Source organism: Anopheles moucheti, chromosome 3, assembly GCF_943734755.1.
Source record: "Anopheles moucheti chromosome 3, idAnoMoucSN_F20_07, whole genome shotgun sequence".
In the NCBI taxonomy this organism is placed as follows: domain Eukaryota; kingdom Metazoa; phylum Arthropoda; class Insecta; order Diptera; family Culicidae; genus Anopheles; species Anopheles moucheti.
The window spans coordinates 27,255,079-27,279,190 of NC_069141.1; the positions used below are offsets into that span (position 1 = coordinate 27,255,079).

At 44.0% G+C, this 24,112-nt stretch overlaps 1 protein-coding gene across 4 annotated transcripts in view; it reads left to right on the plus strand.

Annotated features, from left to right (window-relative positions):
- LOC128300520 (zinc finger protein ush) overlaps positions 1 to 24,112 on the plus strand; it is a 156,500-nt gene that overhangs the window by 127,103 nt on the left and 5,285 nt on the right. For all 4 annotated transcript variants that reach the window (XM_053036608.1, XM_053036610.1, XM_053036607.1 and 1 more), the window contains 2 exons: positions 21,200 to 22,598; positions 22,723 to 22,911. In XM_053036608.1, the coding sequence (XP_052892568.1) occupies positions 21,200 to 22,598; positions 22,723 to 22,911 (1,588 nt within the window). The remainder of the gene's footprint in view (positions 1 to 21,199; positions 22,599 to 22,722; positions 22,912 to 24,112) is intronic.

Here is a 24,112-nt window from a genome sequence, read left to right on the forward strand (position 1 = left end):
GTGTTAAGAAAAACGATTCCACGGGTGTTTGATGCCCGTCGACAAAGGGGGAACTCAGAGGGGTGATGGGTCAATCTGCCGACGAAATGCGCTTGTTTATTCACCGTATTGCTATTTCTGGTGTGAACATTTTCGCTTCCCCGCCAACCAACGCGGTGTTTTACCGATGCTGCACTTATTTTATGTGCACTTGCGATCGCGCTGCATCGCGTAGGTCCGTGCACTACTACACATCTGCAGTAACATGCATAAAAGTAAGAAAACCGGTTATGATCGTTCGACTGAGTTTTGTTTTGTAATAAACGGTTTTGTAATAAACATGCATTTCTCGACACGGACCGATTAGAGGCCGTTCTTGTTGAATAAACAAAACTGGCTTAAAACTAACTTTTCCATTAGCAACCAGAGTTTGAACCTGAACCTGAACCAGAACCGGAAACATCCGATGCGATAATAATAGGCATTATTTGAAGTGCTATGCTACACTATCAACTGAAACCATCAAGCGATAACCTTTAACAAACCCAGTCGCTATCAAATTTCGATCAGCATTTTCTCTTATCAGCCTCCACTATGTCTCTCAGCCTTCAGCACATATTTGCCATTTTGAGTTACACGTGATTACATGGCTTATAAATACGTTATTTGGCTTAACATTAAACAATCATGGGCATTTTATAGAGAAGCAAGGCAAGCAGTTTGAATTTACCCAATTTTCTGTCAGATTTATTTTTGTTAAAATCTAATTTAAATTAGTAAAATTGACAGGCTGTGGAACGAATGATATCATGGTTTATTTTGGTGCCGTTATGAAATAGTTAAGAATTTCCCCTAAACAACGGTAAGTGTTGTCAGCGGTTGGATGTAACGTCTCTGTAACGCTTCTTTTTTCGTGCATTTAGCTTGATTGCACTGCGATGCTAAAATTACTGTTTGTTTACAGTTCAGCTGCAATGGATGTAAACTCTACATGTCAATCGTGTTTGACACTTATTCCATACATGCAGCCACATTCGCTGTATGCGTATGTGTCATTATGTAACGCTTGAGTGTGGAACATCAAATTGAATTTACTATTTCAACCGTAAAGTTTTGTAGTAGACCGGCGTTACAATCAGCAAAATATATTTCCAATTTTTTTAAATAGTCTCATCTGTATTCAATCAATTTCTACCACTTTTACCACGTTTTTCACTTTGTTTCAGGAAAATTTTTCGAAACCTTTTAACTGAAGGTAGCCTGCATTGATATTCCAACACCCAAACAGTTTCCGTTTTCGCATTTTTGCGCACAGCAACACCCAAACTACCCCCCTCGAAAAAAAATGTCCTACTCGAGAAAAACCAAGATAACAACCACAGGGCGGGCAGACAGTGGTAGTGAAGAAGTGTAAGCGGACGATGGGACAACAACAAAAAAAAAATGCCAACCCAAGCAAAAGAGCGGACGCGAATTGCAACTCATAAAAATTAAGGATAACGTCCCGATAACGCAGGTAGCGGTTTTTAAAATTACATCAATCATAAAGCATAAACCCAGGCCACACGGCGGTACCTTATACTGCGGTACTTGCCTACTGCCGGTCGGCATAAAACAGTGGCCAACGTTGGTGGTGATGACCATGTGGTTCAGGGGTGGGTGGCGTTCTTTTTTTTTCTTGCTTCTCACCACTCGCTACACAATCGCGCCTCCCTGTACAAGCTTGAAACGAGTGAGCAGGGTGGAAGAAAATGGCCACAAAAAAAACAAGCACACACACATACACACAGGACCAGGGTTGAAAAAGGGACAGTTTGTTTGGGGTGGTATGAAAAATTTCCACCTTGTTGTAGTACATGCCGGTACCGGTAACCCAAACGCCATGACACGGTTAAAGAAGTGCGGTTGTTCTTTTTTTTTTGGTTTTGCTTCATACATCGCGCACCCAACCCATCCAAACACCGAAACCGTGCGATAACGTCCAAAACGATGACGTCCAACTACAACGCTCCAGTAGCCGTGGGTTCGCTAGATTCGCGATCGCTTCAAAAATTCAGCAAAAAGAAGAGCAACCACCGGATGCTGGGACGACTACCTGCACGCGTGTGAATCAGGAATGTGCTGTAAGTGCAGTAAATGCTACCCAACTTCCTGTGTGACGCTCCGATACGCGAGTCACAGCTAATGCAGTGGAACGAATTGGGACTGGCAAGCGGTACTTCGCGGCTGGCACTTTATTTTAGACGTTTTTCTTCGATGAAGTTTAGCGTGTTTTGCTCTCAAACAACAACAAAAAAAATCACGCGGTTAACAAAGATAATAGTGAGGAATTTTACACAGGCGTACATTAGTGACAATGTTTCACTCAGGTTGGACCCCTTCAACAACTGGCTACGGTAGCGAAGTCACCCTGACTTAATTCACTACCACACGCGATGCAAAATTACAGCAATGGTTGCAGAAATTTTCTCCAATAAAAAAAAAACACTAGAACTCTCAACATCTCTTTACCAGCGTGTGGTCCACAATGCTGGAAATATTTTAATTGCCCAGTGTTCCTTTCTCGCGTTATGATTTACATGCTGTCCTCGGTAGGTGGTTCGTTTGCTTTACATCGCGCTACGACATTTTTCTAAAGTGAATCCGATAACGAGCCGCTTCCCGTACGTCTAGCGGATCTCTTACGCGCCGCGTCTCACTCTCCTGCGACAGCTGCATCCTAAAAAGGGGGAATATAATGAAGCTTGCGGTCCGACAACGCTTAACCCTCTCCCTTAGGGTGATCTTGCTGATCTTATTTCGCTTTGTACTTCCCCGTAGCGTTCCGATTTGATTTTCATGGTCACACGTCGTCACCACCGTGGGCTCCCCGAGACCCGGGAACCAGCGCCGCAAACTTTGCATTCAAATGACAATTATGAATTGGAAACAAATTTAACCGCCGCTTCGCGTACATTCAATTGCCATGCCCGGTACATGCCGGGGCGTGTTCGGGCACGGATGAAAGAGCATAAATAATAATCTTCATCTCCGCCGTGGAAATCATACGATCGCTCTCGGGCGGCTTCCACACGTCACTAGCACACAAAGTTTCGCCGATTTGACTGGACGTAGACGGGAGATGCGGAGATGATTTAGTTGGTTGTTGGTGGGTATTTTATACGAAGGTTTTACACAAAAAAAGTGTTAGGTTAACTATATGTTAACTATATGTATGCGAACTATATTCCAAAGTGTAACCCGTGAAAACAACATGACAAACGGTACAAATCGAGCGCCATCTCTCGTCTTGTGTATGATCGCCATTTTTTTCGCTTCGATCGCTCTATCTGATACAATTGTGCAAAACAGGGGTCAATGTGATAAGAAGAATGGCGGGTGCGCACTTTTTAGGTGCTCCATTTCGCGCACGAAGCCAGCCCGAAATGGACAGTTGTATGTGTTCGGTTTGGCAGTCGAAGCACCAAACCATAGGCTCGTAAATTATGGTGGGAATGTTGCCGCACACCATTCAAGATCCGTACCGAATATAGAGAGGGATCTCTATTGATGTGTTAGTACAGGGTGGCAGTTTTATATATTATATTATTTAAAACGCACTACACCACTGTTCAACTAGTAAGGGAATTCAATACAGGAGACGTGTGTGTGTGTTCCGTCGTTTATACATAACAGCAAGCTGAAAACAAAGAGCCGAACAAAACCAGCCACAGACACTAGTGCAGCTGCGGGAAGACAGACGGGCAATAAAATTTAGTCGTGATGATTCACACAACGTCACAATGCGTTTATACCGCAAAAAAGCGCAAAGTCCAACACTATGACGCATCATTCACACTGGTAGACGAATTCCATTTTCTTGAGGTGCACTTATTGTCGTCTGGCAAGAGAAAAATGGTTCCAGTTGTGGGCGTGTTGCTTGTACTCCCAGCACCGTCGGTCAAAGCGACAAGAATGCCGTAATTAAAACTCAAACTAAGCGCTTCTAATTTAAGCGTGGCGAAAAACACTTGCGATCGTTTTTGCCTGTAGGAATTCAACGGTTTTGTTTTCTGGTGAAATCCAACATGGTTTGAGTTATGAGTTACTTTTACCTATCTTTTATTTATTTGATATTAGCAAGCTAATAATGTTATTCAATTGATCAAACTCAGGCGAGCCGTTTTAGTTAGACACTTCTTTAAATACAATTCACATAAATTGAGCGACACTGCCTGTACCGAACCGTGCAATTGCACCTTACACCGTGAGTAGGTTGGTTTTATTTGCATCAGATGTACAAGTTATGTAGACTTTCGTAACATAATCACTAATCCAACCTTGATTGACTTTTACTAATTGTCTATTTTATTTGTTTCCTCTCTTTGTAGGTAAGTTCATCAAATGTGAAGATCGTTTACCTTTCCAATCGATAAAAGGTTGATGTGTCAAAATTCTTCCACATTCGAGACAAATGTGTAAGTAATTGTAAAGAAACAAACCCTCCGGTTTATAAATTAATGATTAGTGAATGTTTACTGCAAGATACAAGCTATCCAACCTGCCCGATGAATAAATCTGCCGCGATTTTTTTCCCCTTGCGGACAGTCACTCACTTATTTGCATATAAAAATTGCACATTAAGGCTATTCGTAGACGTCAAAACAGTTTTCTTAGGCAGACAAGGTAGGCAGAACTAAAACCCAACAAAGACAAAACCCTCTCGCCTTATGGGGGTACGCTGCATTCGTACTAGAGAACGGTTCCTACCTTTCATGTCATTTCCATTCGGTTTTCCATTTTTTTCTCTCGTCGAGATAAAAACACTACCCTATGCTATGCGAACGAACGCTACTGTTATGTTAGAAGAAGGACACAAACTCTCTCAAGAGTCTAAAGTCAAGAGATCAGCACACCAGAGAAAAGCCAAGCGAAAAAAAAAAGAAGCACAGCTTCACCGTGTTATCGTACCGTTCCAGAAGCCATTCCTTGATCCGTTACGGATGAGCTGGTGTTGATTGAAGCATACGTAAACACACCGAAAGCCAAAACGAACGAAACATTCGGCACCGCCCGGGTTCGATGACCAAACGTGAGAAGCCGGGCCCAAGGAAAACTCGGAAATGGATCCTTCGACGCATCGGTTTCCTTTTTTTCTGTTTTTCATTTGTTTTTGTCAAACAAACAGGTTATGAACAAAACTGGCCACCCAGTGCGGGTAGACCGTACTCGATTCCATATGCGCTTAGCACAACCGCAACTTACCGTGTATGAGCTCGGTGCGGTGGAAAATGCGATACAATGCAACCGATGCAGTAAAGCGACGACATAAAGAAAAACGTCAGGCGAAAGATTGATAAGTGAAATGAACGGATTCGCATAATCGGGCATCCCAAGAAAATGTCCCACAACAGCGCGTGTCTGCAAGATCGACTTCCTGCCGTAGAGGTTCAGTGAAATTTCAGACGTTTCGGAAGCAGGAAAAGATTGGTATGCGCTGACATGTTTATGATCAGACACACGGATTTTTATTTTTGTAGAAAACCGGCAACAAGAATGGAAAGACAATTTAGTCGTGAAAGTTTAACATTGTGTCGATCAAATTCAAAACGATGCAGTGAACGTGATTGCAAAGGAGCATAGGAGATTAGAAAAGCCATATAATGTCGTGATTCCTGCAGTGATGGTAAATCACTTTCTGCACTTATCGCTTAATTGTTTCCACTTTGTTTGATTATCACTTTATCTAAATAACATTCAGTAACTTTACGGCTTGCGTTTATCCGAGGCCATTTTAAGAACCTACTAAGCCTTCTCTACTAAGTGAGGTTCTCATGATTGGGCTACTAGCATTCGATCTTCCACACATGAGAGTTCAAAAAGAATGTAATAAACACAAAACAATGATTCCAATTTATTGAAGCGTCGAAACGTTGACGTTTTGCTCTATCAGCTTTGAATGTCATCGTCAAATGTCGAGATAATATACCCTAACCTACGACAAACCAGTTATCAAGGTATGTTTTAAATTAGCTGTAATATTTTTTCACGTGCCGTAATCAGTAGGACACAGGCCTATATATCAGTACACGTTCCGGGCGTGATAACACGTGAGGTGTTATCAATAAAAAGCCTTTTTTGTACGCATTTTTAACAAGCGTCTCTTCTATCGCTGCTACGCGCCATATGTCGGACTACTTCACATGTGCCATTACGTCTGAGGCCATTCTCATGACGTGTTTTACTAAAGGCCTGGAGATACTGGAACTGATGTTTCATAAGACATTTTACGGTACAAGTTCCATACTGACGACGATAAATCTATTGATGTGCTTTTGTATTAGAGACAACTTTCTTATGCTACCACATCCAAAGTACTAGATCTAGAGATAGACTGAGATTCCTATTTGGACATCAGATACTTGTCTGGGGCGTTACACTTATTACTCTTAATCAGATCCGCAGAATCCGGAGATCTGGAGGGTTTTTGGTAGCGTCAGCGATCTTCCCATTACAAACCGACAAGTCTTTATTTGACAGACATAAACTAGAAGGTTGACAAACCAATAAGAAGTAGTCAAACGAAGGTTATGATCGCCAACTACCATGTCTTGTTCTCCAAACAGACATAACTTGACGTAAACTATCCGATTTATCCGACTCGAAGTTAAATTCTTCATCGTCTGCCTGTACCAAAAGTGTATTTTGAACAGATTCCATATCTTGCTACGCTAATGGTGTATGGCTCATGTAGGACTTTTTGTAGAGAAACAAGTTTGCGCACATTTTTTTTTATGTATCCACACCACGCTCCAAACGGAAAACGCATGCATACTAACCAAGCAAACTTTAGTGAATCCATTTATGCCACACCGAACAGCAGCAAAAAAGCACGAAGGTAGAGATCGGTAAATCTTGTATAAGGATTTCCCTTTTACGTCGAAGCAATATTTATTGTCCTTTGCCGCATTTCCGCACCAATGCGCCGGAGTGCAAATGGAACTGTCTCAAAGCTGTCACCCGTTTGATGGAATGACCATAGATTTTTTCCCTTCTTTTATTTACCCACACACACACACACACACATACCTCACATTCTCAGCACACACACACACAAAAAAAACCTACGGGGGAAAAAAATGGCGAATGGTGAAATACTTTCGAAATAGGGGCGCATTTTTTATTTGCAAAACTGCAAAACGTCTCGCAGATCACAATTCTTAACCGTTACGGTAGCAAAAGCAAAGCGAGAACCGTCATCTCACACTGCCACCCGAAGCTGAGTGATTCATTTCCATCGATACACGGTGGGGAAATGGGAGCATTGACGGTAGTGAGGGAAGAACTAATGCTCTGCACCGTTGCATCCGGTGTAGTGGAAACGGATCGTTCGATTTTTACTTTTTTGTCGTTGGGTTCGATATTTTACAGCGGAGAAACAGGTTTTACCTTTTCCTTCCATTACAACACATACATACATACACACACACATACGGTGCACTACAGATGAGCGAAATAAATCGTCACCATGCACGGGAACGGTCACATGTTGCAGTGGCGAGTGATGCATTTGAAATCGTTCATATCGTGTCGTTCCATGCCGTACCGATCGATGGTTGCTTTACCTTTCTACCCCTCTTTTCGTACGGCGCACGGTTCTGGAAGGAAATTGAGATTTTCTGCTTCCATTCCTAGCCAAGTCGGATAGAACTTTGTGCCGCCTTTCTTCAAATTTTACAGCCCCCCCCCCCTTTCGTTCATACACGCCAGAAAGAGTCGGTTGCGAATGGTCGGCCACCACCACACAACTTGCACAACCTTTCACTAAGATCACTACGGTTTGGTGTAACCATAATCCTATTCTCCCCGGACCCCGGACCAATAAATCCATGCACGTTGCGGTGGTTCTTAAGCTTTCGCGATTGCAAAGACGGCACCGTAGCAAACTCCCGGAAACGAAAGATGGTGAAAGGTTGGGGAAATGAATAAATTTTATTATCAAAAATAGATTTGCATAAAAATTTTCCAACGCTTCGGAACCACCGAGAAAGGAAAATCATTGATCGCAGTTAGGTGTGACCGCAAAAAAGGACCCAGGCACCACCCACATTAATCCTTCGCCAATGCTGTACGAACTTGTTTTAAATATCGCCCCGAAGCGTGGTGACGGTAAAACATTTGAATTACCTTTTTTTTTGCTCACACTTCTCACGTAATTTATTCCACAAAACCTGTGATCTGGCGTATGGGTTTCATTAAATTATCGGATTTATTGTAGCAAAAAAACAAAGTTATCTCCGCAAGACTTCACCCAGTGGGGGTTTCTCTACCACTGCTCCGATGCTGTATGTCTGCCAGCAAATAAAAAAAAAGTAAACAGAGAGAAGAAAGCCCAAAAAGCATCCATGGAAACGGGACATCCACTAAATAACGGTTTGAAGATGCCTTCACTTGAAATGCAATAAAGTGTGCAGAGTTTTCCCTCTCGCTACACACAGCATCAGCTCTCGTACACGATCACCATCAGGCATGCCATTTGGCCCGACACGATGGTCGCCCCGGCGTGAGGAAAATAATTGCCGAACGCTTAAATCCTAATGATCATAAATATATTGCAGTGTCCACAGTGGCTGAGCGACCGAAACAATCGGGCAAAAGCGAAAAATAATTGGTCTCAAAAATAGCTGGCAACACTATCAAAGATCTGCGCCAAGATGGAGCTTCCGGAGGGTTTATGTGTTCTACCAGTCTAAAGTATAAATTAGAACAAACGGGTTAATTTGAACGGGGCTATAAAAATAAGCGTAAAAATATAATTGAATGAAACAAATTCTCCCAGAATTCGACGTTTTCTTGCCATTCATAATGGCGTTCTACGTGAACTGGTTCGACCAGTTGGAGAAGACCCACAATACGCAATGTGAAGTAAATGTTATCATTGGGTACAGCTTTTGCTTAGTATTGGCGATCAGTTACACCTTCAAATGACCTTGAAACGGTTGAAGTAGATCTTTCTTTCTTTCTTTTTGAAGTAGAAAACTGATCTGTCGAACGCATCTGAGGTTTAGGCTGAGTTTGGCGATCTTTGGTAAAGAACTTTAATGTTAACTTTAACCAACTCAGATTCGGCAGAGATCTAACTGAGAAGCAAGCTCCGGTCAAAAGGTTTCATAGCTCATCGGTTTATTCATCTTCATAAACTTCTAGAAACTCCAAAAAATATGTTATAGAACCAACTCTTAATTGCTGAGGAAAGATATGCAAGTTTTTCCCCGTTCGTCTACTATAAAAGAACTAGTTGCTCAGGTTCTTCCTTCATCATTTTAATAACTGACGTCACTTTACCTTCAATCTTCAATTCTTTTGCTTCCACTACACTTTTAGAGGGATCATTTTTTGGCCAGACTCTCATCAAGAATCGCGCGCTCTGGCATATTTCCAGTAGGAAGAATTCATTATAAATACCAAATACTTGTGTCTGACGGACGTAAAACGATGCTAAGGATCCCTTAAAAATCGTTCCGGAAAAACTCCTAAAACGTTCATAGTATAGTCCTTATTCTAATTTACTCTTAGGTGCCTAATCCTTGATGCATAAAATGAAATAGTGCGAACCATCTACCGCTAGAATATGGAACCAGCCCAACAATATCCACCTTTATTCTCATACCTCTATTTGCGCTTACAAAGCGGGAATGAAAATAATGAGCAATTCACTGCTCTGCCTAAGGAGTGGACATACTTCCAGTTTAAACCAGAAGCACCAATCTTGTCATTGTGCATAGACTCTGCTCTCCCATCTCACCCCGAACAGAGGTAAATCTCCGTCCGACTTCGAGGCGTGTGGGTGTGGACGCGTCCATCTGTTGTGCGGGGTTAGGAGTCTACTGCAGTGCAAGAACAAAACCGATGACCACTCGGAGAATGGGTGCATCGCAACCCCGATATAGGGGGAAAGGACCACGAAGGACAGGCATACACAACTCGCGGCAGTATCACCCATCCCGATATCTTGAGCCGCGTATCGCAAAGCCGACCCACACGGCGGTACCTCCACCACTCGCTGTGTGGAATCGGTGGAACCGAGAGAAAATGGTGGAAAAAAGGGAGTGAAAAAAAAACAGTCAATTCAATCCCAGAATCGCGTTTTGCATTGATTCGGAGCTGCAATGACTTTTCTTCTCGCACCCTGCACATCCGGGTGCAGTCAGTCGGTCCGAGTCAGGTATATCATTAGTTCGAACCCGAACTATACACTACCCATTCACCAGCCAGTGTGTGTGTGTGTGTTTGACCATTTTCCTCCCGATGATAGTACAATTGATTATTTTAATGAGCAGACAACGAATAACGACAGCAGAGGGAAAAAAACCCCACCGCAGGAAATCTTCCAAAGGAGCACTGTGAGTGTATGGGAGGGAACGCAATTTGATTGTGTTTCCGATTCGTGTGCAAAGGAAGTTTTGCTTTGCCGCGCTGTTCTTGTGTGTGTTTTTTCTTTATTCTCCATCATCAACAACAAGCATAGTTAGGCGCATATGTTGGTTGATGCCCGAAACCGGTATGCCGGTGGGTCAAACACGAGATCTGTTTGTTTGTTTCCTACCACCAGCTTTGCAATCATCATCGAGCATCGCGGGAAACACAACCGTCCCTTCCCTGTTTGACGATTGCAACTAATCGGTGCATCAAAATGTGGTGTCCAACTTTTAATGGACAACGCGACTACTATTACTACCACTACTACTACTACTACTACTGCTACTCACAAAAATATGTTCCACCGCGATCTCCCGACCGTGTGTCGGTAAATCGTTTCGTCGTCGGTGCTTATCGCTGGCCCACTACTCGGTGGTCGTTTCAGCATCGTGATACCCCGCGAGACCCACTTATCATCGGGAGTGTTTTGCCATGGAGACATGATCCTCGGCTATAAGCCCGCGTTGGATTATGCTACACACAATCCCACGATCTACACATCTCACGAGAGCCAGCTACAACGTGCAGCGCCCGAGTGTGTTCTGTTCGATTTTCGGGAACAACACAGCGAAAACACGATAATTATCGGTCAAAGTTTGGGCTTTGGTTCGCGTTAGCAAACGACGCGCCCTTTTCAAAAAAAAAAACACCCGCCCCAATTGCTGGTGCGACAAGCAGTTCGTGATAGAGGGGGGATGTTTTCGTATTTCGTGGTTGCCCTGTTCTGCCACCGGATGGTACATCAATATTTCCTTCCCGCCCAGTTCAACAATGCTTGAGGTTGTGAAGGATTGTGGATGTTGTCGCGTTGTTGGTGGAAAACCTTGATGGCTTGGACTTGGCGCAAGACAGCACCTCACCACACACACACATACTGTCGCTACTGGGATTGATCGGTGTGTATCATTCAGCTGATGTCATCCATGTTTTTTTTTTGCTTTCCTTGCCACCTTTGTGTGTGTGTAGCTTCCTCCGCAAAACATGACACAAGCCCAAGTAGCAAAATGTACAGGAAGTGTAACACTACCCAATTCCAATAGTTCCGGCAATGCGATCGCGCACCGAAACCCGCTCGGGCCTCGTTCGCGCACGCATTACGGCAGCTCCAAAGCCCAACAAGGGAAGGATGATGGCAACAGAGTGCGGCGCGCACGAAACTTGAAACTTGTCTGCTGTAGATTGCGCTTTGTGTGTGTCGTGCTTGTTTAAACATAACAACCCCTCTGTGCGCGCATCCTGCATGCAGAAAATCCGGCAGAGAAGAATTTTGTACTCCACTTTGCTTACGAAAGCGTAGACCGCCGACACAGCAGTAGATTGATCTGCTTGACTGACTGACTGGCGACACGACCTGATACACAACCGTGCGCTTGCAGGACATGGGACACGATCGTGTCGTTCTCGCGACTAGTGGTTTACATTGATGAACGCAAAGAAGTAATGTAGCCAGTAAATAACGTCCCCAATCAGTAGCGTTCGGGTCGGGTGTTGCCGGGTCCAACCGGGTCTTCAAAGCCGTTCGAATCGTTGCTTATCACCTGCGAACGGGCGATCGAAATGGGAGATTCTTTTCCGCTTTCTTTCTGCAGTGCCTAATGCACTTTTATGCGAGTAACTAAATCGGTGTGGTGTTATTTACGCTCAGGAATGTAACATAAAGTAGCAACATACGACCGCATGCTATTGATGTGCGTCACAGGCTTAACGTCTCACAGGTCCGCCCCATGACTCACAATAATCTGAACTCTTCGCGAGGTGATAATGAAATTTTTATTGAATCGCAGGCGTGTTTATAACTTCATGGTGCTATCACTATCAGTAGAAAACACACCGCATAGTTGAACGTGTCGAAGTGTTATTTAAACTAGAGACGTTTTATTTATTCATGCTTGTCTAATAACTATTTTTCCTACTGTATACATTCATTAGGCGTTACTTACGGGGGCAAATCATATGAAAGACAAATCACTACGGGTTATCAATTTGGGTTATGATCATGAACAATCCGTGTCATAGGTTAGAATTATTGGCATAGCAACTGCTGCTACATCTGTACATAAACGTTTGCATGCGTTAAGGTAAACCATAAAGCCACTACTTGGATCCCATTTTCTACGATTTACATACATTTACGATTGCATATATTACTCCAACGCGTTCTACGATTTTTTCGACAAAAGTATAGTTTTCTATCGGTTTACTTCTCCGGTAAAAGTCAACGAATTTTCGGAGAAGTCTATTTCGTTCAAGTTGATGTTGATTTCTGTGGTGAGCTTTTACTTATTAAACTTCTTGTACAATTTACCATGTTTTATAGCATTCTTCGATCCATTAACGTGATTTTTTTTCGTTCGCTTGATTTTGAGTATCAAGTTTGATGCATCAACTTTAGGTCGGTAGTCCATGCGTCAATGGCTACAAAAATGGCTGAATTTCTTGCAAATTATGATCCCCTTCGGTCATCGTGAAGTACATCAGTTGCAGATTTACATCTTCTACATGAGGATATCATAAAGTTTTTTTATAGTTTCTCATGGATTTGAATGTATTTCTCTCAAGTTTTCTCTCCAGAATAAGCAAAAATCAAGAAAGGCAAAAATGGTATTTAAAGAACTATGAGGTATCAAATATCAAACGGAAGAGAGAGAGAGTACTAATGATTACGATATAATTTTATACATATTCTATGACAATGCTAGCTATGTCATAGCATTGTGCGTCGTTTATAACATCATTACCGGCTTGCAAACTTGCACAAATTGTGACAATCGAAATACTAAACACAATACTCCACTGCACACTACAGCACTGTTGCAAAACATTTTTGAATCGGCAAGTGAAAACAACCCCAAACGACGAGTATCGTAATGCCAAAAGCTGGCGAATATTACGAAAGTGAAATCAAGCCTAGATTTTATTCTAGCATCTAGCGGTAGGATAATTTACAGAAAGATAAAAAAGATAAAAATCTTAAGGTCAAAAATCTAGTGTTGGGAAATTTAGATTTAGATTCATGAACCAGAATGATTCTTTGAAAAGAATGAATGAATGAATTTTAATCTCTATTCCAAAGAATCCTCATGAATAATTTTGATTTGTTTGTTTTTTATCATATTTGCGTTCAAAGTAAGATAGTTTATACAGATGAAGTTATTATTAGTACTGCTAGCATTCTTAAAGCTAGATTTTTTTAAACCAATCGAACTGAAGATTATTGTAATAACCGTTGTAGTTTGAGTTACCCTTCGTTTTTATTGTTTATTTAAAAATATATCCCGTCCACCACGCATGCTCAACGATAGCATCAAGCTACACATATTTCTTGTCACGTTGTGATACTCAGATTAAAGTCAAGGTGGCTCGAATACTCCTTTAATCGACTCATCATCATACTCATACTCTATGTTGTCAAGATGTGAAGCAAGGGATTGAGAAACTAATTTTCTCAAGTAACGATGGCACATCAATTGTCCATATAGCCTATAAATGTGACCTGAGCCGTTTTTCGTCTTTTTTTTTTACTGGTTATCGACCTAGGAACTACAATCGTTCATTGAGTAGTTGAGGATTCATCAATCTTTTGAGAATCGACTCCTGATTTGTATGACTCCTCATTAAAGATTCATTTGAATGACTATTCGCAAAAGATTCATTAAGATCAACACTTCAAAAATCCCGTTAAAGTAATAGAATACATGCATACGTTGAAGTAATTGGAAGCATAGAAGTTTGAGCAAGGGACAGGACCAAGGAAAATCCCATCCGTACCAAACCTCCGTATGCAGAATTGACTATCCGGCTACGGGTAAATAAACCCAAAAAATCCAGCAATGATAGGTCTAAACCTTCTGAGGTTGTGTTGTGCCGATAAAGAAGAATAAGTTTGCGTTCATTGCGCATACTTCTCTTGCGTAGCTGTGTAACCGGGCCCGATATAGCTAGTGAAAAAAATAAAAAAACAAAAGCACGTAGGCAATAAAATGATAAATCAACAAATTTATCATATCTGTTGCATATCTCAAGATTTTTCATTGTGGTGATATTTATATTGTGACCGGAAATTACGGAAATGAAGGTAGCACGCATCGATCGGTAAACTAAAGAAAATTACAGGTCCGGCATTATTTTTCTAATTTCTTTCAATCGTGATAAATGAAGTGAAAAAAATACAAAAACATACACAATATTGGTTCTGTTGTTGTTTCTATTCGCGTTTATTGCGCGGATAATTTATAACCGAATCACCACCGGGTGTAACTTGCTCCTACTCCTGCGATTCTTCACGTCACGGATCATCAACCTTCTTCACGGTTCTTGTTCCTCTCTCACTCCTGTCCCGGTTCCCGATCTCGGTCCTCTCTGTCCCGGTTTTAGATTTCTAGTTTAGTTTTACAAAGACCACAAATTGTGCTTTTTGGTCGTGGTCGCAGCATCATTCCATGTTTGTTTCGGGAACCTCTCTGCCTCATTCTTGGTTGACTTAAAGGAAACGGCAGCTCGGCGGTTTCCGGATCCGCGCGCTCTCCATTGATTTCCGGATCCGCGCGCTCTCCATTGATTTCCGGTACATCATGGTGGGCCTTCTCTAGTGCTTGGCGCGGTTTTTTATCCACCGACCACCGTTGGGGTACCGGTACGGTAGACATTTTCCGCAGAAACGTACGGTAAAACACTACGGCAAGCAACTCGCACGCAAAACAGAATGAAGCTACACACCGAACGATCTAATCGACGCGACAATCTGATCGGGAATGATCAGTTAGCTATCGAATTATTATTAAACAACCAATACGAATAAGGGTAATCGTCATCACTTGACAGCTGAGCACCAATCACCAATCACCAATGACATATTGGCACACTGACTTTTATTGCTTCTTCAATTATGCAATTCTGAGATCTACTCACGTGACTAATCGTATCGTAAAAAAAAAAAAGACACAAGGTTAACGCAACTGAGTCACAACATTGCTGATATTTTGCGCTAATTACGATTCAGTAGCCTTTGTCGTTTTTTGTTGAAAGGTACATTTGATAGTAGATGAAACAGGCTATGAAGTGTTTAATTGCTGTGTAAAACGCGACGAACGAAGCTGGAACTGAATGGATCGTACATAGATCCAGTATTCACATTCCTTCCAGTCTCTGAGACATGGACTTTGTCCACAACGGATGAAACCCTCTTAGCTGCTTTTGAGACGAAGATGCTCAGAAGGTTTTATGGCTCCGTATGTGTGGAAGAACAATGGAGAAACCGCTACAATGACGAGCTCTATGAGCTGTACGATGAACTTCACCTTCCTACTGAGAGTTTCGTTGGGCACCGGACATTGAACACAATTTTACATGATTTTGATTTAAATTCTGAGTTAACTAATGTGTTAGTTAACTCAGGATTTATACAATTTTAAACCTTTACGTATACAAACAAAACAAAACATGTACAATTTATCTAAAGGCACTAAAGCCAAATAAAATCAATGTCAAGTCAAATTAAATTAAAGTAAAATCCAATAATTAAGGTAAAAATGCATTTTATCATCATTTTTTCACGACGAATACTTTGATTTAAAATAAGTAATAACTAAATACAAATGAATTCACAGAATTTTTTAATGTTTTCAGTATAAGGTCTTCGAAAGGGGCCCCGTACGTTTCCCCGCTTAGGGCTTCCACAAGTGTTAATCCGCCACTGAATACCACGTATCATCCAAATTCAGGCCATCCGCCACTAGATTATGCTCTCATCCAATTTGTTTCTTAAAGTACATGTTGTTTTTACTTGTTTTCAATCTGTAGCATCTTTATGAGGTTTGTTTTTCCACCATTTTGTTTTTCTTGCACTAATTAGAATAAGTTTTTCTTTGTCCAGATCTATTTGGCACACATAAGCAAATTCAAAACTATTCGCGCATTTCGAACTATTTTGATAAAGCTGCACGGCAAAGTAGAAGTTGCGATCAATGAAGTTAAAGCTAAGCTGTAATCAGAGGCCCTTTCTCAGCTGTATTTGGTAGTTTAAAATCGCTTTGTGCTGATGTTCTGATTGGTACCCATCATGGGTATCGTTGGTAAATGCAATTACTTTACAAAACTCACTCACAGCACTCTTCTAAGTTAACTGTATACACTAGCTTTGCATAATATGTTTCAGTGCTTCCAATATGTTTCCAATTGTTCTTCCCATGCCATTGTGCGACAACCTCACCTCGCTTCCTATTTTTCCTTCCCATTGCGGTGCGGTGTGCTTCAAACTCCTAGGGAAAACAAAAACCCACACCAAACAGAAGCGAAATACTCTAATGAGTCGTTATCACACGTTCGTTTTGCACGATGGGAATGCCTTCAATGCCTACCGAGCCGTCGAGACGCGCAGAATTTGTGCACCGTTTGGCAGACCGGTGGACTCGATGCATGAAGAATCGAAGACCGCCACAGCTTACCGGTGCCTTCTTGTGGTCCCTTGGGCTAATTATTTCATCATGCACCGTCGTCCAGCGCGACAAAACAAAAGCCTAGTAGCAGGCCAGGGGAGGACCGTAGCAGTCATCGTCACCATCAGCGCGGGAAAGGTTCCGATATCTCGTCCGTCCGATATTCCTCAGCACGGCGTACGAAAAGCGCTACAACGCAAGGAATTAAAATGCACTTGAGCCGGTCAGCCCTTGTGTGCTGCAGTCCCCCCCCCCCCCCCCCCCGTACACGGTGCGGCATGTATGCGCGTGTGTTTCCCTATCTTATTAGTGCCTAGCGTTCGCCGATGTTCGGGTTTTTCATGCGCCCGAAACCGTGAAATGAAGTCATCAATATGGAAAACAAAATTTACCACACATAAGACCGGCGGTTCGTGTCGCCCTGCCGCTTTCCGCGCCTCACTGCTTCCCACAATACCGTCAATTGTTTGCAAGAAAGGGGCTGCTGTATGATCAATGACAAAAGCGGGAAAAAGACAGCGAACGAAGAAACCGTACCCCATCATGCACCGAGGATGGATGGATGGTACGGCTAATCTTCATCCATCCCTGGGTCCAATCCGTTCGAAAGGCCGCTGGAGGCCTCTTGCCGAGCGAAGCGAATGACACACCGGAACGAAACCGTAGCGCATGTTTGTGGGGTTGGGAGAAGGATGCAATGGGGGGGGGGGGGGGTTGTCGATCTGCCTGCGAGACACGGTGTGCAGTGTCGCCGTGCACAAATCGCCGGTAGAACTTTGACGGATTGCGCATTACCACCACCACCATCGAGTGAAGCGCGGTCAGGGGGTAGTTTTATGGCAAGCATCAAAGCTCTCGTCGTGCTGGTTCGATGGGCGAGCCGCGGCCGGACCACAGCAACTGGTATTATTCGCGCCTTAAAGGTTCTATAGCCGGGCCCGGGCCGGTGCCTATGCCCAATCACCCCGATCACCTTGCACCTAGCGGTCTTGGAAGTGTTGCTGCTTCTGTTTCATCGTTTTTTTTTTTGTTTTGTTCTCGCAACTGCTGCTGTAATGCTATCTCGTGGTGCTGTTTCGGAGAAAAGCCTACCCCAACCGAACCGAAGGGTTCCGGTGCGTTCCGATACCGAATGGGACGGTTCGAACTGTATCGGTTCGGTTTGCATATGTGCGCCCCAGCAAAACTGGCGTACACTCGCACTTGAGTAGCACTCCACCCCAACTTCCATGGGACAGCTAAATAAAGATGATGATGATGATGAGGTGGTTGTTTCGAGTAGAGATTTTCCGGGGATCGGCATCTTTCTCGTCAGCAAAACTGCGCGATGAATGGGACACGTCCCGTTCGCATTGAGGCAGCCTCTTATCTACGCCCCCTTACCCCCGGTTCCATATCGTCGTGATGCGATTCTAAGGTTTGGCTGCCTTGAACAGGGGTTGTTTGTTCCTTTTCCTTTTATCCAAACACAAAACCAAGTGACCGAACGCACAACGGTCCCACGGTGTCATACGACCACTACCACTCTTACGCACCCGCCATAAAGTGGTTTAACTAATAAACGAAAAATTTAAAGCAGATGTTCCTGTAAATAAAACAGTAACCCAATTCTACCAAGCGACGCACCAGTGCTGGAAGAATCTGGTTTTGTAAACTAAAGCAAAACAATTAAACCACGTTAAGCGCGCCAGGCGTAAACAGTTTACGACCGTGTCAAGTGTTTCCGTTCTGTTGATTCTTTCTTTTTTAAAAAGCAGGGTTTTTATGCTGAAATCCACCAGTTGCCGTAGTGTGTGGTGGTGTGTCACATGGAAAATCTGTAACGCTGCCGAATTGTTTATGGTTCGTAACTAATTGAGATAACCGAAAGTTGACGGGGTATATAATGCTTCATTCTTTGATCGGTTCTCTTGTGCTCACTTTCGAAACCCTCGCCACATTCGTCTATCGTTTCTTAATGCTTGCACGTGTTGTACCCTTCACCCTTCAAAGCAAGGAAACGGATTCCACTCTTCAAGCATCGGAATAGACCAACGGCAACGATTTCCCAGAAGCGTCTCTTTCGCTGCCAAACACCGTTCGATTCGCGTACAATCAATCGCACACGAAAAAGAAAAACCCCGCTATTGAGTCATTTGTGACTAATTAAAGCCCTTTTTTGCAGGGCAGGGCCCACCTAAGATCAACTCAACCCTGCATCTCCGGGTCCCCGGGTGCAGCTTCACGGAAAATGAACAAATTGTTTAGCACTTGCAATCGATTCCGTTCCGCCTATTTGCCGGCGCACAGACCACGCGGTAGCTATATATATGATCGTACTCGCGGACCATTAACATCAACCTACCAACCAAGCCATCTGTTGGTCACAACGGAGTGAAAAAAGGAGGAAGGAGAGGAGCAAAAAGTCGTGCCACGATTTATTATTTTTACGTGGTCTTTTGTACAATTTTCTACCGCTTCCGTTCCGTATTGCTGGAAAATTCACCTTCCACCGGGGTTTTTTTAGGGTCTCTGATGTGAGCTTCGTTATCGGAATGGAACCGAAGCAACCCGAGGGATAGAATAGTTCTGTGAAGATGTCTCGAACCGGGAAGCACAAGGTACAACCACATAAAATCAATCGTACCCCAAAGGAGTTCGATTGCGGGTGTGCATAATTTCGCTGTATGTTCACTCATGGTCGGGTTCGCGCTGAAGTCATCTCGCCCACGGTCAGTTCGTTCCGTGCACCGGGGGCCTGTTAATTGATCGTCCAGCGCGGAACGGACCCTCCAACACAACAGGACAGATGGCAATGGTGCGATTGGGAGGGGGGTAAAGAAGAAGAGAAGCCCACCATAAAACTGTGTTCGGTTGCTGGTGATCGCTAAGGAGTTGAACTACCAGCAAGAAGCAACACGGCGATATAAGGCTCTACTGAGATTTTTTTTTTTCCTGAGGATCTCGCAAAATCCTAAAGAAGAAGAATTAAAAAACCCCAGTGACCATGGTGTGTGGATCCATATCGTCCATCGCAAAAAGTTTTGGGTTCTGCTCTGACTCCGCGTCCATATGCTCGCGTGTGGTTGTTTATGTTTCTTTCAATCAAATCCTTGATCTCTTTTTCCCGGTCGTCCGGAACCAATCATGTTGCTGCGATCTGCATGGTGGAGATCTTTTTATTTCGCTTTTTGGGGGCACTATAGCTCCTCTCAAGGGCATGTATTTCTGGTGTTTTTTTTTTTTGTTCAATGCAAATGTATTTACCTTTCTAAGAAAATCCAGGAAGATCTGATTTGATATACCGAAGCTGGTGTCTATTCTTAAGGAGATGAACTGCATTACAACAAACTGACATTATAATTTTCTCCCAAAATCCTCCATGAGATATGACTCTCTTACACCTTTAAAAAGGTAATAAATTCCACCCCATTCGAGACAATACCCATTTTAGCACTAATTACCCTCAAAACGGAATTCTTGAAAATTCCATTCGCTTCCATTTCACTCAATCGGGTTCGAATATCTGTTCACACGCGAACTGCACCACACCCCCCCGTACTGGCATTCGCCTTCCCCTTTGTCTTGTGATTGGGCCGATCGCTTCACGGTTTCGTGTCTGATTCGCCTCCCCGGTGAATGTCTCATTTAGCATAAATTACCACCGAGATGTTGAAACTTCCCCTTCCGATCGGGTCCCCGGGCTCTTCCCTCGTGTGGCATTCATTGATTAATCTGCATATGTTTCAGTTTCGCTGCACTAATGCATTCGTCCGACTTGTGCAGATTGATGCCGCGGCGTGGCGTCGTTTCGTGCACAGAAACCACCCCCTATGTGGATGTCGCTGTCCCCAATCACCTTTCCAGCGGGGGGTGGCAATTAACATCGCGAACGTAAATGTCGTCATTAGTGCGGAAACGGTTCCGAAACCTTTCGTTACGTACCGAAAATGGGAATGAGCGATCAGGATAGGCCTGATTCGCTATTACCACCTTCTTGTACAGCTGTCATACAAGAACTCCCTTGGGAGGGAGTTGTTCGATTAAGGTGACATTAATTTCATCCACCAAATCTCTACCATTGCGGCGGGAGTTCACGCGTGCCACTGGTGGTGATATATGAATGTGCTCGCGTACAACACTTCCGGCCCGCTTAGCGACGGGTGTGCATTGATCCGGGACCTTCTCGGATGGGGCAGAATTTAATGTCACTCCGGTCCCCACCAAAAAGGATATCCCTCCGTGGCAATGATTAATGTGCGCGAAGACTTCGCCGCCCCCCTCCGTGGTGATAATGTGTACAACAGTGTCTAATATCTTTGTCCTTTCGGTTACGCTTCTACTTGCAGGAGACGATGAGGAAGCCGGTGACGAACACCACCAGCAGCAGTCACAGACCGTAGCGGAGGAAAACGGTGATAGCAACAGCACAATAGGAAGCAACAACGGCAACAACAGCAGTGGGAATAGTAACAGCGTTAGTAATAGTAATCACAGCAGCAGAAGTAACAGCAGTGCCGAAATGAATGGCGCCGGTGGAATAGAAGGTTCGGTCGGCCTCGAAACAAAGCATGAGACGGAAATGAGTGATAGAAGCCCATCGCGCCCGGGTGCGACACCTTCGCCGGCGGATGAACATCCCAGCGGTGCGGCGGTGACGGATCACCATCCCGATCCGGACGGTGGCGACACACCGGCGGAAGAAGCGTTGCTGCAGCTGCGCGAAATTAAGCAAGAACCCAACCTAGACCAGGAAACGACCGGCAAAGAGCACCGGCCCGGCTCGACGAGCTCCGCATCCCAAGCTCAAACGCCCTCGCCAACGCCCGTGCCGATGCTGCGGCTCAATGTGGCACTGGCGTCCGATCCGGCCGCAAACCCGGACGCAAAGGATCTCAAAAACCTGAGCGATGCCGAAGCCGCCCTCGAGGAGAAGCAATCTCAAACCCAACAGCAACTCGCACTCAACATGGCGATCGGTCCACCACCGGCACTGCTCGGTGGTAGCACACCGCCGGCTTTACTGAGCCGTAAACCAACGCCATCGCTCAAGGGGCCCGAATTGGCATTGCCGGTAGAATTGCCACCGCGGCTGCCCATGTACATCTGTGGGCCCTGCGGCATTCGCTTTTCTTCCGCTTCGACGCTAGAAGCACACCAGACGTACTACTGCTCGCACCGCAAAGATGCGGATGATGCAGGCGGTGGTGGTGGTGGTGGCGGCGGAACGGGAGGCACAGGATCCAACGCTAGCACGGCGGGTTCTTCCACGGCTCCGAGCGTTGTGAAGAATGCACATTCCGGCAGCGATGGAGCTGGCGAACCACCGGCCAAAGCACTCAAAACGGGCAAACAGTACGCCTGCTCGCAGTGTTCGTACAGCGCGGACAAGAAGGTATCGCTTAACCGACACATGCGCATGCATCAGTCGTCTCCATCGCCATCACCGGTCGGGGCGATCGTAAACGGTGACGAAGCCGTCGTACTCGCCGGCCACCATCATGTGCAACAGCAACAGCAGCAGCAGCAGCAACAACAACAACAACAACAGCTTCAACTCATCCAAGCGCAGGCAGTGGCCGCTGCCGCAGCCGTGCTGCATCAACAGCAGCAACAGCAAGGACAACAATCGCAAGGACCAGCACCACAGGTCGATCGTTACTGTTCCGATTGTGATATACGATTCTCCAGCACCAAGACATATCGGGCGCACAAGCAACACTACTGCAGCTCGCGCCACCGCGAAGGGTAAGGTTTGAAGCCGCACGCCCGCGAACAAACAGAAACCGGCTTGCATTTTATGACCTCACCCCCCCCCCCCCCCCACCCCTCCGTATTCTTATGAATTTTTTTTATTGCTCCAAAATAACAGGCAACAGTCGAACAACTCGACGCCGAAACCATCGTCCGCACCGAAGTCGGGTTCGCAGAGCCCGCCAGATGTACCGAAAACGCCACCGGTGGCCGCCAGCCAGCAACCGTTTCTGGCGCTGCCGACCAATCCCATCATCGTGATACCGTACTCGCTGATCCGAGGGGCTAGCGTGATTCCCGGTTTGCTGTAAGTAGCGAGAATATATGTTTGTGCCATGATGCGAATATTAGGGCTTATTCAATTATTACGTAACGCTGATAAGGGAGTGGGGAAGTTCACTTTTTGTTACGTAACATACAACAAGATGAAACTTAGATTTCCGCTTCATAGTCTATATATGAAAATAACTTATTTAAGAAACTTTTATACAAATTTCATGTTGTCTATGTACTTGTTTAGGGTCGGACGCTCATTATCGGAACAATGATCAATTTTCGACTACTAGAACATGCGGCATCATGATCGGTGCTTGTATGGCCCGTGTTTGAAGTCAGCATATCAGCTAAAAGAGTTGATTGTAATGGTGTTGAACTCCACGATGCTTGTCATTTCAATTCATCCGTTTTTTCCTAACAAAATGCAATTTTTTATACACACTCTAGATTTCTGAAGTTTCATTGAGTGTAAATTGAAAGAAATGTAGTCACTAAACTACTGTGCAATCAAACGTAGTGATAAAATCGTCATTTTTTAGAACCTGTAAATCTGTACTTTATCCAGAAAAAGGTTAGTCAAAAACGTAAATGGATTATGAGAATCTACAGAAGACAACCACGCAAAAGAATGGCCGCTTCTGCTGAACAATTTCACGTTCTTAATGCATTACATCGGTTCTCCAGGGTACTATGTAATGTAAACTCCCAAAGGAACTTCTTTCATTTTTTAAATGGACGATTAACAAATGGGTAATGTTCCTACGTTTGGGATTTGTAGTGATCGAGGACTTGGATAGGAGGCGTCTTCCGGAAATTGATACCTTTATCCTGAACCTGGCCTTGGTTTAGTTAATCTGGTATATGAAAATTATGCCAATTTTTTTCAATTTCACTTCGCTATTGGCTAAATTGATAAAAGATATGGACAGCCTGAAAACAAACTTTGTTAATGAATTATCTCATACAGTATCGTTGCTGTATAGATTGAAGAAGATGAAATTAGATGAATTATTTAAGAATTTTTCACATTTTTTTTTCAAACAGAGTGTCTGTGGGGGACGGCCTTGAGGGTTGACAATTAAAATTTTTGCGTTGCGTGATAATTTTATGAACCATTATTGTTAAGCAAAGGAAGTTAACGAACGGTTTCGATCGGAGTTCAACCTGGAACACAGAAAACTGTTTAATGATGTGGGAACAAAATTAAACAAAAAACAAACCTGTTGCAGTTG